This window comes from Lathamus discolor, chromosome 2, assembly GCF_037157495.1.
Source record: "Lathamus discolor isolate bLatDis1 chromosome 2, bLatDis1.hap1, whole genome shotgun sequence".
Lineage (NCBI taxonomy): Eukaryota > Metazoa > Chordata > Aves > Psittaciformes > Psittacidae > Lathamus > Lathamus discolor.
The window spans coordinates 155,146,885-155,165,562 of record NC_088885.1 but is presented as its reverse complement, the minus strand read 5'-3'; the positions used below and the strand labels follow the sequence as shown (position 1 = coordinate 155,165,562).

Below are 18,678 nucleotides of genomic sequence, written 5' to 3'. Positions count from 1 at the left end.
TTGATGCTGATGTACTCCCTGAATTGCAATCCTCCTGAACTGGCTGAAATTGGGCTGCTGTTGTCATGGCTGCTGGGGCATCTCCAGCCTTATTCCCCTTCCTCTCTATGCAGCAATGCCAAAGAAGCCTTCTGTGTTGTATTAGCTCCTTCCCTAGGGCAATGGGACATAACTGTGCTGCTGACAGCCAAACATGCAGCCTTATGTTTCTCCTCTATTTTAAGGGAATGGCAACTGATGACCTGCATTATGTAAAGCAAACATTATTCTATCAATTTTACCTGTTTTAGGGCCCTGCTGGAAGCCCCGGCCCGCCAGGTGCCAGTGGAACCAAAGGAGAAAAGGTGAGTTGGGATGGAATGCAGAAGAGGGGTTTGGACATGCTTTTATTAATTGCTCCTTGGCCCCCATGCCAGAAGTCATCGAATCATGGAATCATAGAATAGTTAGGGTTGGAAAGTACCTTAAGATCATCCAATTCCAACCCCCTGCCATGGGCAGGGACACCTCATACTAAACTATGTCACCCAAGGCTACGTCCAACCTGGCCTTGAACACTGCCAGGGATGGAACATTCACAGCTTCCTTGGGCAACCTATTCCAGTGTCTCACCACCCTAACAGGAAAGAATTTCCTCCTTATAGCCAATCTAAACTTCCCCTGTTTAAGTTTTAACTCATTACCCCTTGTCCTGTCACTACAGTCCCTGACGAAGAGTCCCTCCCCAGCATCCCTATGGGCCCCCTTCAGGTACTGGAAGGCTGCTCTGAGGTCTCCACACAGCCTTCTCTTCTCCAGGCTGAACAGCCCCAACTTCCTCAGCCTGTCTTTGTATGGGAGGTGCTCCAGTCCCCTGATCATCCTCGTGGCCTCCTCTGGACTTGTTCCAGCAGTTCCATGTCCTTTTTATGTTGAGGACACCAGAACTGCACACAATAGTCCTAGTGAGGTCTCCTGAGAGCAGAATAGAGGGGCAGGATCACCTCAAATATCAGGGATTTTGGCCTAATATTTATTTAATTTTTGTATAAGTGAAGCTTATATTCATTTATATATGAAGTCTTATATTTATTTAAATGTTAACATCGCATTTCTGATGTTGCTTCAGTGTGAAATTGGTATAAGTGAATGTCAAATCGTGCCTAGTCATAGTTCCTTTGCTCTAACTTTCATAGCAGTAGTAGAAAGAAGTAGAGAGTAGTTTGGCTCAGGAAATATTCCTCACCTAAAAAAAGTGGGTGGAAAAGATAACAAGTTTGTGTGTAGATGCCATTTTTTTGATCCAGAAGTGTAGAATTGACTCAGAAAGAGCAAATTAAATGAGCCCAGCTCTCTTACCTGCAAAATAATTATTCACAGCTCTCAGCAGCAATTCTGACCTCATCATTTTATGGTGTTGTTAGAGTCTTCAGGACAGTCTTATGTTTCCCTCTCTGCTAGAGGTGTCATTGTGGTTTTGGTATTTCTTACCTATTTCTTTGGCATGAATGGCAGGCATTTCTGCTTCATGGCATCACATGATTATATAATCATTGGGGTTTGAAGGGACCTTAAAGCTCATCTAGTTATGACTGCCCTGCCAAGGGAAGGGACATAGAATCATAGAATAGTTAGGGTTGGAAAGGACCTCAAGATCATCTAGTTCCAACCCCCCTGCCATGGACAGGGACACCTCACACTAAACCATCCCACACAAGGCTTCATCCAACCTAGCCTTGAACACTGCCAGGGATGGAGCACTCACAACCTCCCTGGGCAACCGATTCCAGTGCCTCACCACCCTAACAGGAAAGAATTTCCTCCTTATATCCAATCTAAACTTCCCCTGTTTAAGTTTTAACCCATTACCCCTTGTCCTGTGACTACAGTCCCTGATGAAGAGTCCCTCCCCAGCATCCCTATAGCCCCCCTTCAGACACTGGAAGGCTGCTATTAGGTCTTCCACTAGGCCAGGTTGCTCAAAGCTCCATCCAGTCTTCAGTTCATAACACTTCATCCTTACCTCTAAAGTGGCTGCATCTGGCACTTTCAGAAGATGTTGAGCTCCTTGCTCCATTACTTTCAGTGCAGCTAATATGTGTCTTTACAGTCTGATGTGTATCTCCTTCTGGCACAGCATGGACCCTCTTTAGAATAAATAACAACTAGTAATTAAACTTGCTTTAAGAGGAAAGAGCATGAAAGATATGCTAGGTCATTCAGAGACCTACATGAGTAATGAATAAATAGAGCATGAAAGGAAGCTCTAGGATTACTTTTGCATTAGTTTGTACCTAATGTAAAGAATGTACATTATGGATGCTTAGTCTTACAGCATTATAAATGATGGACTCTGCTGGAATAAAATGGGCTGGAACAAATTGATAGCCTGGATTGCAATAAATCATGTAAAGAGGGTGCAGCATCTCAGTGTCCTGCAAACACTTATAGTGTGATTCCACTCTATAAAATGACTTGGGGGGAAAATGGTGACATTTTCACCTGATTTTTCTTTTTGCAAAGATATTTTGGTCATTAACAAACAAAAGCATTTTGGTCCCTAAATATCTGTCCTACAGTCTGTTAGGGATGTGAGCAACAGTCAGGTTTATTTGTATGGTATGTGTAGACCTATTATAAGACTTTTGAAGCTTGAATTTAATGTTATGGTGCATCCAGTGCATCATTTATGTTAAGTCACTAAAATAAATGTATAACATCACAATAATAGAGACCACAACAAGTTCCTGCATGTACTTATCTGCAGGGCATAGAAAACAGGGTTAATTGGGATTGCGTGTTCATGTCTATTAATTACAGGATGGTATTGGAAATAAAAATGTATAACAGCAGTTGGAAAATACACTCAGAGGTTTGCTTTTGTTTTGTTTTGTGTTATGTTATGTATTGTGCTATGCTGTGTGCTGTGTTATGTTTTTTCCTTTCTTTCATGTTTCCCTGCAGGGTGAACCAGGACCTCCAGGATTGCCTGGCTCTTTAGTAAGAACTTATTTCTGGTTTTTAGTTTTCTCAAACATTGTAGGCATTATTGCATGAGAAGAGAAGGTGGAAGTTGGGGGGGTGTGAGGATTTATTAAATGAGAGATATTATTTAACGGGTTTTTTCTTCCAAAACCCATGAAGTTTAAGACAGTGAAGATCTTTGAAGAAGGCAAGTGGTGGGTTCCAACAAGGAGAGGCAGTGCCACAACTTTGGGATATTTTGAAACGTGAAGATCAGGACTTGAAGAGGCAATGAAAACATTGCCTGAGGTGCATCAGGGAAAGCAATAGGTGTGACAGGACTGTGTGGTTTCCAGGACAGTTGTTGAGTTGATGCCTAGTGGACTTTAGGAAATAGAGCCTGTGAAAAAGCAAACAAAAGTGCAGAGTTGAATTGAATTATGGAGTGCATTTGTCATGGGCTGGATGTGAGAATTGGGATGGAGAAGAAAAAGGTCGTTTCTGATGGGAGGGAATTATCTTCTCTTGGCTTATATCTTAAAAAGTCCTGGTGCAATATGAGACAACTAGGACCTGATGTGCTGAAATCAGGAGAGCAAAGATAAGGATGAAAAAGAAAACAAAGTAAAAGAGGGGAATTGATTTACATTACTTTGTACATCCCTCTGCCTTCAGTAAGTCCTTCCCTGATGCCAGAGTCATCACTAGCAGAGACATAAGTGTGTCCAGAGGTTAGTATTTCCTGTATTAAGAGGTCATCTCCAAGTGAATGGAGAAAGATTTACCAAAAGTATGCAGAGAAGAGGTTTAGAACTGAGTTCTTCAGGCGCTGGTAACAAACCAATTTGAGAATATCCATTTTACTTTCCAAAAATATTAGGATTAAAATTAAGAAAGAGCATCCTTGAACTATTGATAGAAAGCATTAAAGAGATGATGATAGCAGTAACATCAACTGTAGCACTGTGCCAAAGAAGGACTGGGTGCTAAAGACAAGAATAAGAAGCTCCCCAGTAATCATGAGAAACGCAGCAGGCAGTTTCCTTGCCCAGAATGTGGTAGAAAGCAAAGGAAAGAGAGAGCTCTGAATAAAACCCCTGTTTGGGTAAGAGCCTTTTACTGCTCAGCTTAAACATGAGATTGGTGATGTGAGAGTAGTTACCAAGAGGCAGTGAAAGATACGTATAAAACTTGAAAATGAGCTTGAAGTTCCAGGGGTGCGTGGAGAACAGCCTGAGCACGCACCATATCCAAAGTCAGCCTGGTATTTACATGATGCCTTCTGCATTCAGTGGATCTTTGTGATTTAAAGTAAGAATTTACTAACTTACTTATACTGATGAGATACTGAATTACGTTCTTACTGCTTAGGCAGCCACACAAATCACTGCATAGTAACTGAGTGAGCAAATCTTGTGTCAGTCCAAGCTGTTTAAATAGAAAGCAGCCTGAAGAAGGATTTGAGGAGCTGTAGCAGTTAGTGTGCATCTCAAGGGAATGGTGTGGGGATAAAAATACGCTGTGGGGAACCATCATGCCTCTGGCACCTTCTGTGTTGTCTTTCCTCTTTTTATCCCTTATGACTCTGCATTTCTATTACAGGTACATATTGAAGGCCTAAAAGGAGAGCAAGTAAGAGAGATTCAATATCTGTTCTTCCGTTGAGAGGATACTTGCATGTCGTTCAACTGCCTGTTAGATTAGATTTTGCTTTATAATAGTACTTCTAAGTTAAGGTAGATAAGAAGCATTTTCAGGACATCAGGAAAGAAGTTTTCTATTTACAGTGGAGAAAATAAACAGCAAATGTCCTTTTCAAATGTGTTGAATCTAACATGAATGAGAAGCACGAATGTGAGAGTTAGCTACACAGTTCTTGAAGTCTAGGGAAGTGTTAATATGAAAGTCAAACTGTATTTGAGTTTTATACAAGTTTGCCTCTGAACCTGGGCACTTAAATAGGGGCAAAACACCTGCGGCTTCAATCTGTTACTCCTACATATAAGAAAAATATATTTACAATTTGATTTTGTGTCAATAGGTGCATAATTTGTTATTTAATATAATGACATACATCATATAAATGGTACCTTAATGACCTTCGCAGCTGTGCTGGCTCAGGAGAAATGCCTGTGGATGCTGTTTTTTCAAGAATTGCTTTTCTCCAGCACCAAACGCCAACCCACAGTGTTTTATTGGAATATCCAGGATAATCCCAAGTCTTTGGTTGAGTTACTACCTTTGAAAAACAAAGAGCCAGTTATGGATAAATGCCTGCGGAGTGTGGGTGATTCAGTCTGTGCACTCTAATAAGTGCTGATAATTTAAGTAGCTGAAGAAGTAAGGAGAAAACCAGCTGGTCTTTGCACTGGTTCTTAGGACCTATGTGGGAAGGGGTGGTATAGGTCTTGCATGATGGCCAACATGACTAATGCACCCCTATAATTTTTCACACAGACATATTAATGCTATTTAAAAAAAATCATTTCTGTAGGGAATGCCTGGGCCACGAGGACCACAAGGCCAACCTGGACTTCCTGGACCTCCAGTAAGTAGTTTCTCTCACCATTTGCAATTCACAGAAACTGGAATTCAGTCTGGCATTGAGGCATACTTGAAAATCTTACACATTATTCAGGCACTAAGATCTAAACAATGCTTCAGCCTCCTCTTCACTATTTTGAGAAGGTCTCCTGCTGTGGATGACCACTCTGAACATACGGAGGCAGCACCCAGGACATCATTCTATGATTCTGTGACATGGGAAGACTTTGCCTCAAGGCTGTTGTTATGCAGACTCTGATTGCTTTTCTAATATCCTGAAGAGTGGTGTGGGCATTCAGCACACCTCAGAGAAGCACTAACTGCTAAGTTGTAAGCTATCCTGTAATGAAGGTCAGAGAATGGTTGCTCTTAAAAGGAGTTGGCTTTATGCCACAAGGTCCTGGCTAAAATATTTTGTGGATGAAACAAGAATTCGGCATGTGTGTTTGCGCTTCAACATATATTTTGCAACAATTTAGACACGCGAACATTCTTACTTTTGACTTACTTGTAGCTCATTCTAGTTATACTTTATAACCCAACTCTACAGGATATCTCAGTTCAGACTGCCCCTGCTGCTCCATTTGCAAATACTTTGTATTTCCTCATCTTTGAAAGGTTTGCTGTGTTTCGCTATTGATTGAGTTTGTAAAATTGATGGCATTGTGAAGATGTGTTACTTAGGCAAAACTAGGTTTAATTCTGTAATTTACCGGGTTTTAATTGTGTAATTTAAATACAGTTGTGTGCTCTGTGTTTAATCAGGGCATTGTTACTTTTCTCTATCCTATTTTCTTATTCTCTTCTGCTCACAGGACAAAATAATTATCAGGTAAGAGTTATCTAGGTAGCCATGCAGTAATGGTAGCACGAACCAGCTGGAAAATGGTTATCTAGTTCATTAGTTTTTCTTAACTCAGTTAACTTCCTAAAACTTTTCACTTTCAAAGGGAGAGCCTGGTCTGGAAGGCAAGCCTGGAATCCCTGGTGTACCAGGTCCAAGGGTGAGTTGCTCTTTTTATTTATTATAAGTCTCAAAAGGCGGTGGATAGCTTTGTTCAATGAGTTTTGGTAACTTCACCCACTTTACATACACTTTTCTATTCATTTAAGAATCCTGCAGGCCTAGATCCTTTCTTATGGATCAGCAACTATTGGTACCTCTTGGAGTCCACATATCGTGTGCAGTGCTCTGTGGGACCCTATGGAAGTTTATTTACTGTAGTGACAGGACAAGGGGTAATGGGTTAAAACTTGAACAGGGGAAGTTTAGATTGGATGTAAGGAGAAAATTCTTTCCTGTTAGGGTGGTGAGGCACTGGAATGGGTTGCCCAGGGAGGTTGTGAGTGCTCCATCCCTGGCGGTGTTTAAGGCCAGGTTAGATGAAGCCTTGTGTGGGATGGTTTAGTGAGAGGTGTCCCTGCCCATGGCAGGGGGGATTGGAACTAGATGATCTTCAGGTCCTTTCCAACCCTAACTATTCTATGATTCTATTCTATTCTATGATTCTATTTCTTGTCATTTGCTCTCCTGTCTATATATCTGCTCCTTTCTGTCAAGAGGATCCTCAGTATGACTGTGTAGAGCCACTTGTAATCTGAACAGGTAGAAAGTTCAGAGAGGTACTGCTGTCCTGGAAGTCGGATAAATGCAAAGGTGCTTGCAATACTTATTGTTTTCTGTCCTGCTTGGTCTGTACTCAAACAGAATCCAAGTATGGGGTGGCATTCTCTACCAGGACCTTAGGTAGATTCTTCTTGTTAAAAAATATTGGCTTTTCTCTGATTCAGAATGATGTCTTAAAATATTCAAGTACTGATAAAAAGTAAATTTCATAGCAGGCCTGATATTATTACATGCCTGCTCTGAACCTGCCTTTACTAACTTCAGACCATTTTTATGTAGAACATCACACTGGATAATGGATAAGAGAAGAGAGATACTTGTTTAACCTTTGTGGAAGCAGTCACTTCAGTCTCAGTACTGCTGTTTGATGGGTTACTTTTTAATTAGTCACAGAGACTTGGTCATAGCTTTGATCCATAGTGGGGGTTACCTGTACTTCTTTCATATTTGTCAGCACCAGTGCTGTTAAAAGACTGGGTATGAGAGGGCTACTAGTCAGCATGGGAAGGCCATGGGCAAAGGATAATATAGGGAAGAAATATATGCATTGGTAGGTGGTTACCTACAGTCTTTCAGGTTGCACAATATTAAATGGAGCTGTAAGCTTGGCTTTTAGGAATCTTCTCCTTGGGAAAATGGGGCATGCAGTCTCATGTTAATGCCACAGTAGAAAAAGGCATTTAGTTGCTTTCTTGTGTTTTTCCAGTCTTTAGAAAATATCACCTTACCAAATAAGTGTGCTGTGCTTTCCTTTTGAGTTGGTAACTTCTGAGTTGCCCTGGTTTTAAAGCCTGCTGTGAAACATAGTTTCTTGAATAAGATTAATAGAGCATATTAGCTGGGTAAAGGACAGCGATCCGTCAAGATCTGCAAGAGGACACAAAGTGCTCCTGTTAATGATCATTTGATTAGAGATGTCATTTGATCCATACTGTCTTTGAATGTTTCTCTAGACTCTGTTGTGTCTAGCTAGTTAGACTTCTCCTAAGGGCCTTCATTAGTCACTAGGCAGCTTAGGTGGATAGATACATTTTTTTAATTAAAGGCCATTATTCATTGAGCAAATGCGTGAGATGAATGAAAGTCTGGGGCTTGGTGGATCTACATGGATAACCTATATGTGGCAGAGAGATTAGTAGATACTACTGATTCATAGAATCAGAAGAGTTAGGGTTGGAAAGGACCTGAAGATCATCTAGTTCCAACCCCCCTGCCATGGGCAGGGACATCTCACACTAAACCATTTTCATTCACCATTAGTACTGTTCTTGACAAAGCAAATATAAATCCAGGCATTGATTACCATCTTACATAAATTTGGCTGCAGAAAGAGCCAAAAAAGCAGTCTCTAGACAGGCTTAGAAGTTAAAACACCAAGATCAGGAATCTTCTCTCTTTGGGTCTAGTTTTAAATAACTGGATGTGAGGTAAGGGCAGACTCTGAAGGCACAGCTCAGAGCTGTAGAGAATTCTCTTGCACACACTCAAGCAAGAAGCCTCTCTAGCAGCATAGCCTGGTGTTGAAGATGTAAGACAGAGTCACAATGCCTCACTTTCAGTTGTGGCTTCAGTCGTAGCTTGTTGTAAGACTTGGCTTGTTGACTGGACATTAGGAAAAAGGTCTTCCCAAAAGTGTTGTAAAGCACTGGAACACACTTCCCAGGGAAGTGGTTGAGCTGCCATCCCTGGAGGTATTTAAAAGACGTGGGTGTAGTGCTTAGGGGCATGGTTTGTTAGTGAATTTGGTAGTGGTAGTGTTAACAGGTGACTTGATCATCTTAAGGGTCCTTTCCAACCTAAATAATTCTAAACTGTTAGATGGTTCTATTCTAAGACTCTCACATCTCTTCACCTCTGCACCCCTTGTCAGTAGGGGTAGGAGTGTAAGACTGCAGAAATATGTAGGCAAACCAAACAACCAGAGCAGCAGTGTGAGCATGGGCTTGTTTAACATCGAGCATGCTCCCCAGCATATATTTGGTTTATCCCAAATAGCAGTCTCTCACAAATGTTCCTGCATTGCAAGTCAATTGTATCTGGATGACGAAGACCATCCTTGTTTGTGAGAAGTTTAGCTGCATGAGCACAAGCTCCTGTGCTCTCGTGGATGGAGCCCTGGCCCACTGTATTTAATATGGGTGGTACCTCACTATGGTAAGGACAGAAAAATCAAACACAGCTACAGACAGATTTGGGACCCTTTTTTAGCTGTGTAGAACAGATGAAAATCTCTAACTATCTGCTTGCCTGGTCACTGTGCTGTTTTGTACAGGTGGGATTTCAAGATACGAAGCTGCAATTTATGTCTTGTGCAGATTTGGTTCTTGAGGTACTTTATAAATATTCTAATATCTTGTAGCATAAAGGACAGGTTACAGTGCAAAATTGACTTCAGGACCATTTCAAATAGCATGCTATTACTGGCTTACGGTATGATTCAACCTCAGTTTTGCATTATGGTCCAAGATATAAATGTAGTCCACACATGCACAGGGTTCCTGTCCTGACACAGGGATGCAGATTATGACCGTTTGTTGGAGTTCTTAGAAGCCTGCAGTGTTTTAGTCAACTGTAATGTAGCTGGCACAAACTACTGATGGACTAAAGATGTGTTTGGAACCATTTCATATGAGAATTCATGTCTCATAACACAGACTACTGGAAATGAAGGATCCTGACCTCTGCAAGGACAGTTGGGTAGTGTTAGAAATATAATGCGGGAACCACCTACACCAGTGTGTAGATTTCATTGAAGATGAGATATTGTGCCAAATACCCCAGTGACAGTTTGGCTGACAGGAACAGGGTCAAACAGCTTGGAAAGATTGTCTAGGAAAAGAGGAAGTATGATGTTCTTTTGGCCTGAAGTTTGTGTTCCTGTTATTGCTGAACAAATAAAAGAAAGCATGGGATAGTACAGTCATGAATAAGCAAGGTGTTATATTTAGAGGGTCACCATTTTTGTTATAGTAAAGAAAGTGACAATTTAATTTCATGAAAGCTTTATCTTTCATTTAAATACATTTGGTGTACTTGCATAAACTTTTGTTCTATCACCCTTGCTTAGACTGCACATTTCTTGGAGCAGTGACAGAGTTTTCTGCTGATGTGTGATACAAATGTGGCTGAATAACCAATAACCAAGTGGGATCAAGAAGATCTGTCATTGGGGCTTCTGATGGCCCAAGGTTTCTTCTGGCCTTGTCTTCACAGATTGCTTAAGACCATGTTACAGTTTCTTTAAGAATGCTTAAGACTAAGTGCCAGTACTGGCTCAGTTTATTTTTTCTCTTCTTCCTGTCCTTTTTCTTCTGTGAAATTGAAGAGAATTGAAGTACTTTGATTCAGCTTTTCAGTTTTTGACACCTCATCTACTGAAATATTAGTTGGAAATACCCCCAACTTGCTTGATAGACAGAAAAGGTACAGAAGTATGACATAGAAAGCTTGCAGATCTTTGGATAATCCAGCCTAAACACAGGGCTCTTCTGAAGTGAGCTCAATAACTTGGATTTCAAGAATTTGCCTTTTACTGAAATGATACAAGTTCATTCGAGTGACTGAATTTTCAGAAGAAAACAGAGAATATTTATTCTATATCAGCACTTCCCACATAGGCATCAGGTAGCAGCCACCCAGACCAGTTTGAGTTTGACCTGCTCTATTGCAGCCTAGTTTGATAAATTTGCATTGTCAGCATTTTCCCATGTTCGAAGAACAATCAGTGCAAACCAAATAAAAACCCAAAATACAGGATCCCGTTGCCTAGTGAGTCTTATGTGGAAAAAATAATGGAAATCATCTTTTAAGGTTAGTAACCTTTTAATGTATATTCTCCATGTGTAAGACTCCAATGTACACGAGTCAGGCAGATAAGTAATTCAAGTAATTCCTCCTATTCAAGTTACTTCATGCACAAAATAATGTATGCAAAGCACAGCATTAGAGTTGGGTGTAGAAACAGAGATAACTTAGACCAATTTTACTACAAGACCCTTTTTTGTGAGCTAATTGTAAAGTACGATGTCAAGGTCTGTCAGGTTGAAGGCAAGAGGAAGGAGCACAGCTCCAGGAGTGAGTTCCAAAGGGGTGTCTTCTGCATCTTTAATTCAGCTGTCAAGTTGTAGCAGGTTTTCAAGTTCATCTGTCCACATCCTCTGAATGTTTATTCCCACAGTCAGAGTAACACAAAAAGCTTAACAGACCTTTCATGACTCTACAACTGGATTACAAGGCTATGAGTCTGAGTAAGTGCTGGCTATTTGTTTCACAATAGAGCGTAAAGGATCCTGTTAAAACTGGGGCAGACTAGGTTTGGGGCATACCCTCCACCCTGGAGAGATGTTAGAGAGTGCTTGCCAATGCATTAAAGGTTTATGTCTGTAAGGTGTCACTGGGGAGATAAATTTACATTTCTGGAGGGCTTCTGAGCTCTTCTTTGTGTGTTTGATGCTGGGACAGAAATGACACAATCGTTAGGGTTGGAAGGGCCCTCTGGAGATCATCACTAACCCCCTGCCAAGGCAGGGCCACCCAGAGCAGGTTACACAGGAACATGTCCATGGTGGGGTTTGAATGTCTCCAGAGAGGGAGACTCCACAGCCCCCCTGGGCAGCCTGTTCCAGTGCTCTGCCACCCTCAGCATAAAGAAGTACTTCCTCATGTTGAGGTGAAACTGGTTGTGCTTTAGTTTATGGCCATTGCTCCTGATCCTATCACTGGGCACCACTGAAAAGAGTCTGGCACCATCTACCTGGCACCTGCCTTTGAGATACTGATCTGCATTGATGAGACCCCCTTTCAGTCTGCTCTTGTCTAGACTAAACAGCTCCAGCTCCCACAGTCTCTCCTCGTAAGACAGATGCTCCAGGGAATGATGGTGCAGGTTATATCCAGAGTGAAGCTGTACTTGCCAGTGAAGTAAATATATCCATTTCCTATAAAACACACAGTTTTAACTGTGTTATTTTTCAAATTGATGATGAAGGCAAATAACATACATTTCATATAGTCAAAGAATACACATTTTTACACACTTAGCTCATTCTTACTAGAAGTTAACAGCATAATTGCTGTTTTTCTCTGTCATTATTGGGTGATGTGGCTTTTTGCTGAGCTTTGCTCTCATAGGTATAATTTCTCCCAGCAAGGATTTCTGTACTTTATAGGCAGTCTATAATGTTATGGAGCAAAACTGTTGTAGTTTGAGTTTGGCTAATCTCTGAGTGGCCAAAGTGTCCCTTTCACAATGGGAAATTACACTCTCAGCTTCTCTGTCAGTACAATTGCATGTTGCTTTAGGGGATTTCTCAGTGTTTTATAAAGCACCAAAGTTTCTCAGAATTATACCCAGGGCTAGGATGGGCTCTTCTCACATCGCTTATTGCTGCTGCAGATTAGTGTGCTCACCCATCAATATGGAAACAGCACAATTGGTGTATACTTGTTGCAGAAGGCAAAGTATGCCCTTTTGCTGCCTCCTCAGCTCTTGAGATGGGTTTGGAGAGAAGGTGGTGCTGCTACAACCTTCCTCAGGTTCCCTAAGTAATATTTTACAGGTAGGACCAAGTTTCCCAAAAGCAGTAGTTCAGTAAAGTGCAACCAGATAATGCCTTTAACCTGTAAAGCTCCTAAAGCCACCCACTTGTTTGGACCTTGTGAACCTCCAAAATAAGATCTACATGTACTGCTTGAATCTCTTCACTTGCAAGGTTACAAGGCTCATTCCCATTTTGTTGGCATGAGCAGTAGTGTAAAGCTAATTCCATTTTTCTCTTTCAAAAGGTTATCAAAAGTGTTTAAATTGGATTCCTGCCTCTAATGCAGTCTCTGAATTAGAGTATAAGGAGATACATAAACATTGCAAAGGGAGGTACAAGGTGGGTGTTAATTATGCGCAGTGACAAGCAAGGTTGGTGGGATGTGAAGGCATCAGTTACTCTGTGTTGCATGTTGGTGTCAATGTTGTATCTGTGGAACCAGCCACCTTTAATGCGTAGCTCCCATGTTGGTAGGAAGGTGCACTCATCTCCCATGTCTGACCACACATACCACATCCTGCTCTGTTCATAAGCTTATTTATTTAAATGAGTATTTTAACCATGTCCGTTGTGTGGTCACCTTGCAGTTGGCAAAATCAGCATTTACAGCCTGAAAGTACATGTTGAACCGTGTGGCGGTATGAGTCCTTCAGGTTAAAAATGGGGCTTTTTGGCTTTGACAAACAAAGAAGTGATGGATGTTGACAGTAGGAGCAGCATTCATGAACAGTGCATTTACTTGAGTATATAGTGCAGATTCTGATTGGTATTAGTGTCCTGGAAATTACTACAAACTCCATGGACCTCATAATTGCTCTTAATTTTCTTCTTCAGTTCTGTATATGACAGCTGACTTTATCTTTTTTTTTTTGTTATGAGAAAAATAATGAACAGTTCAGATTCTGACACACCAGCTAATGAATCTCAGTCAAAACTGAGGAAAATATGGTGTTCTGTTTGTGATGCTTTCATTCAAGTCAGCAGGAAGCTGTCATTTATAGGCTTTGTTTCTGGACATATTTCAAGGAAGAAAAATAAAGGAAAAAAAATATATATGGCTCTCACTCAACTGTATGACCAATCACATCATCACTGACATGAAACTTGCTTAATTGTAATATCCTTCTAAAAAGAAAATCAGTTTGGATGAGAAGTAGAAATAAGGGAGGAAAAAAATCACTTTTCTGCCTCTTGGATGTTTACATGAGTCCTCTTGTACCCTCCTTGTATATTATTAACAACCTCAGACATATTAATGGTTGAGTGTCTATTACACATCTATGACTTGCCCAAAGTAGCACAGCAAGTCAGCTGTAAACAAATCCAACCTCTGCCTTAACTCCAGCACTTCATGCTTCCTTACTCCATTATTTCTTCTTCATTTTACTCATGTAGGACTTTTTCCCTGTGACCTATTTGAGATCAAACTCATGAGGAGCACAGGTCCCTCAGCATCCATGTAGGTGAACTTGCTTCAAGGGTTTAGTCCAGGTTCTGGCATATCCTTGGCACCAAAGAAGCTCTCTGGCTCCTCTGGAGAAATCTTTTTCTTGCAGAGGAGTAATGGTGGCAATGCCAGCCCTAGTTAGAAATGCTTCATGGATTCCTGTTTCCTATCTTAGAGATTGTGAATCTTTTATATTCATCCATGCACCAGAGTTCTTCATTATTTTCTTTTTTAATGCATGAAACAGAGCTATTGTCACAGTCTGGGAGATACAGACCCATCAAAGATAACTGGAGTTTCACATCCAAATGGCATCTGCTGCCTTCTCTTCTAGCTTTTGTGTTTTGTGTATCCATATTGCGGCATTTTACCAGTTTTGGGGTGAAAGACTTTGGAAAGTCAATAGCAGTCTTTGCTATAGCTTCTAATGTTTTTCCTCTGTTGAACATGCAGGGGAAAAAGGGAGAACCAGGATTCCCAGGAATCAATGGTCTGATTGGCCCTCAGGTAAGTGATGATTTCTTCATTTTGATATAATATGTGGAAAAACGTATTTTGTGGCAAGGTGACTTGGGAACCACAATGCAACATGCCATGACATCTTTCTGTTCTCATCTGCACTGTCTCTGAAGTTGGTATTTCTCCTTTAAGAGCCAAACTAACATCCTGTTGTGATTGAGAGAAATCTGCTTGTCCGTCAGCAATTACTTTTACCTTCTGCAGTTTTCCAGCGTCTTTGAACAGGGACATAAGGACGTGTTTTGTGTGTGATTACTCCATTGCTTGTGCATAAAGCAGGATCATTCTGGAGGGAAAACAATGATTTGTGTTTTGTAATATTTAGGGCAATGTCTCAGCTAAGTGTTGGCTGTGTGAATTGGCAATTGCGGTGATACCTCCTGTGCTGCAGTCTTGAGGGAAGAAGCAGTTTAAAAGGTATTTGCTATTCAGAAAGCACACTTATTTGAGCGCAAGACTGGTTTTGTTACTCACATTGGTACTTGTTATAGAGGGATAGATATTGGCTTATTGAGGAAGGTAGAGACAGGGGCTTAAAGCTAAATGTTTATTCTACCCTTGAGGAAGGATGTCTGAAGTTAATGAGCCCATAGCTGCTATTTTTTTAAAGCCTTTGGCAAGTTAGTGCTCCAAATTGCACCATCTGTAACATCATAAGGGCAAAATAGTGCTGTGTATGTTAAGGATTTGGCTCCACCTTGGATGAACATATTCTGCCCTGTATTATAAGAACACTGACACTTGCCTCTGGCTTGTTTTCTTGCTAATTTTGTAGCTGACCTGAAGCACTTTGTAGGGTCATCACCTGCAATACGAAAAGTATCTGCAGGGATGATCCTCGAGCAGGAAAGGTGCAACATCATTTTAAGATGACCATTCAGGAAAAATCTGAGCACTTCATTCATTCTTTCAATAATTAAATTCACAAACTGGGTTTTGGCTCTGGGATTTTGTTTCAACAATCAGTTAAGTTTGGGGCAGGAATGAGAAGCCCCCGTTTCTACAGGTGTTGGTGATGTGTGGCATCAGACAGCACACTGCTAGGCAGCAGATGCTGTGTTGTCATGTATTTCCTCTGGCAAGCTTTGTCCTTGTAACAGGAAACATGATCTAGAAATGGTTCTGTGGCAGATGTTTCCTAATGAGCTGTTCACATGTCTGAGGAGGATGTCAGAGAGACAATCCAAAGGCTTGAGACCCTGTGCGTGGTTTTAAAGTCTTTTTCCTTTGGTACAGTCTCTGCTTGACAAGTATTTCATCAGCAGCCTTCAAGTGGAATGAAGACAGTATTTCCAATGGCTTAAAAATATCAGCAGCCTTCCAGTACCTTAAGGGGCCTACAAGGATGCCAGAGAGGGACTCTTCATCAGGGACTGTAGTGATAGGACAAGGAGTAATAGGTTTAAACTTAACTTAAACAGGGGAAGTTCAGGTTAGATATAACCTTTACTGTAAGGGTGGTGAGGCACTGGAACAGGCTGCCCAAAGAAGTGTGGATGCTCCATCTCCTGGCAATGTTCAAGGGCAGGTTGGACAGAGGCTTGGATTGTATAGTCTAGAGTGAGGCATACCTGGCTATGGCAGGGGGTTGGAACTGGATGATCTTAAGGTCCTTTCCAACCCAGACCATTCTATGAATCTATGATTATTTTATTTCCCATGGTCCATTCCCTTCCCCCCTCTTCCCCCCCAACCCCCCTCCCCCCAAAGTCTTCTGAACCACTGGGAAAAGATTTCTCTTGGTTTGGGGGGGAGATTTTTCTCTCTGCATTATTTCATTATTTTGAAGATCTCTGACACTGTCTGTACAAACAGCATCACTTCTGCTCAGCTCAAGTTCCCTGCAACTTAAAATAATATATATGCACGTGTTAGTGATTTTATAAATGTATGAGAAAACTGCTGACACAGCATTAAGTAATTTTCCTTTCTACACCGGCTAAATAAAGTTAGCAACTTTTATGTTAATTAAAACTGCATATAATGCAGTGCCATTGGGGGATACTTAAATTGGCTGCTCCTCCAAGCTAACTGTAGGAATGGGAAAATATTGTTCTTATTCCTGCAGCAGCTCTCAGTTCTGGACATATTACTGCAGATCTCCATACTTCTGCGTGGAGAAAGTGCTTACAATCGGTTTGTAACAAAACTACTTTTCAGCTTAACAGCACTTTTTGTGACATTAGATTTTTTTTGACACTTCATTAGCACTTTTTTTTTCTTAATCAGGGGGGTTGGAACTGGATGATCTTAAGGTCCTTTCCAACCCTAACTATTCTATAATTCTATGTCCCAGAAATACTCAAGGAGACAAGTGGTTTTCTTATGTTGTAGTTACATGGATATTCATTCAAGTCATGCATGTTCTTGTACTATCGCCATGGTTTTGAGGACCAACCGGTTTGAGTTGGTCATACATAAACTAGATTAGGACGCTGAAAAATAACCTCCCTTTCCTTTCCTATTTTAAATTTAAGCATACTTTTGTTTTCTGACCTGATTCCCCACACTGATAGTTGGATAGGCAAAAAGGAGTGGATATAGCGGCTGCAGAAGTCACATTGCTGCTGAAAAAGCATAGAAAAGACCATCTGAAGTTATTGCTAGGCTTTATCAAGAAAAATAGTTGCTGTCATGCTTGGTGCAACTGAGAAGCCGCAGAAGGATCAGCCCGGTGAGCAAGAGAACCCTTCTAAGGGCTACACCGGAGCAGAGTCAGCAGATCCATTGATGAACCATGGTTAAAATGACCTCAGTCCAACTCTAAAGGGTTATTGACTGGGTTTGGTCACATTTGAGAGTTAATGTAAGTGTTAAATCACAAAGTAGCAGGTAGAAGGTAACTTCTCAGTTCCCCCAGCAAGCCTGGGAATGCTTCGTGTCAATAGGGTAGCCGTAGTTTTGCCTCTCTCCTTGCACAAACTAACTCAAACGAAATTTTAATTCAAGAAGACTTTAAAATGTTTTATTTCCCTTTGAAATTAGGTGGTGAGCCAGTCCATATACTTATTTTCTCCATGTTGTGTAGTCAGCACCCCCAAAACCAAGCACTTTTATTTTCCTGTGACCTTTAGAAATGGTGCATCTTGCAACATCATTAAGCCATGGAGTAGACACTCCGGGTCTTATTTCCCCTCTGGATATGAATGATTCTCCTGCAGCAAGGACACAGACGTCTGAACTCATAATGTGTTTATGTTGTTATTATTTATTTGTACTATTTCAGTTTCTAGGAGCCTTAATCATGGGCCAAACTTCTAGTGCAGGCTTTTCAAATGCAGACTGAAAAATGAGCATTTCTGTTAGCTCTTTCAGTTTTAATGGATGGGTACCAAGCACAGAAAACAATGAGGCTGTGCTTTTCTTCATGGTCGCCTAAGATCTCAGTATAGTTTGTCTGTCCCATCATCTCTTGATAGGAAACATTGAGAGAAAGGCTAAAGGCAGTTGATGACATACCTTTGAAAGTGCTTTTCTAGGCATGAGGGGAAAGAGATCTGCAGTTAGGCAGTGTATGCTGAGTGAGCCATGATGGCTGTGTTCACAGGCTCAGCAGTGGGGAGCTGATGCCCCAGTGCTAAGCGAGGGCTCAGGCACTCTGAGCTGTATCACTGAATGACCAGGGCTGGGATTCAGCTCCAAAAACAAGCGCCTGTGGGGTTAAGGATGGGGATGGGATGCAGGTGTCTGAGCTCCTGTTGAAGATCCAGTTAATATCATCAGTGGAGCATGAAGCTCTTCTAAAGCAGGTTCCTACAAGTGGTCTAATGAGCCACACTCTAGATTCTCCGTGCTGAGCAGGTACATGCTGTGAGATAGGTACCTGTGAGACAGCAAAACAAGTCAAAACTCTGAGATTTAAACAAAAATGCCATAGCTTACACTTTCAGTATCCGTGGGCTGTTACTGATGTCTGCCTTATGCTAGGTAACCTGGTTGTATAACTAAGACCTGTGAGGAAGACCAGTATAAGCTGTACCTTTTATAGTCATGGCTGGCAGTGATTTAATTAGTATAGACTTGTCCGTAGGGTGAGAGCTCAAGCCCAGCTTTTCTTA

At 41.2% G+C, this 18,678-nt stretch overlaps 1 protein-coding gene across 1 annotated transcript in view; it reads left to right on the top strand.

Moving 5' to 3' along the window:
* Positions 1–18,678, top strand: part of COL22A1 (collagen type XXII alpha 1 chain) — a 145,348-nt gene that overhangs the window by 50,008 nt on the left and 76,662 nt on the right. Inside the window, exons 11-16 of the mRNA XM_065669158.1 lie at positions 291–344; positions 2,944–2,979; positions 4,546–4,575; positions 5,438–5,491; positions 6,438–6,491; positions 14,555–14,608. Coding sequence (XP_065525230.1) covers positions 291–344; positions 2,944–2,979; positions 4,546–4,575; positions 5,438–5,491; positions 6,438–6,491; positions 14,555–14,608 — 282 coding nt within the window. The remainder of the gene's footprint in view (positions 1–290; positions 345–2,943; positions 2,980–4,545; positions 4,576–5,437; positions 5,492–6,437; positions 6,492–14,554; positions 14,609–18,678) is intronic.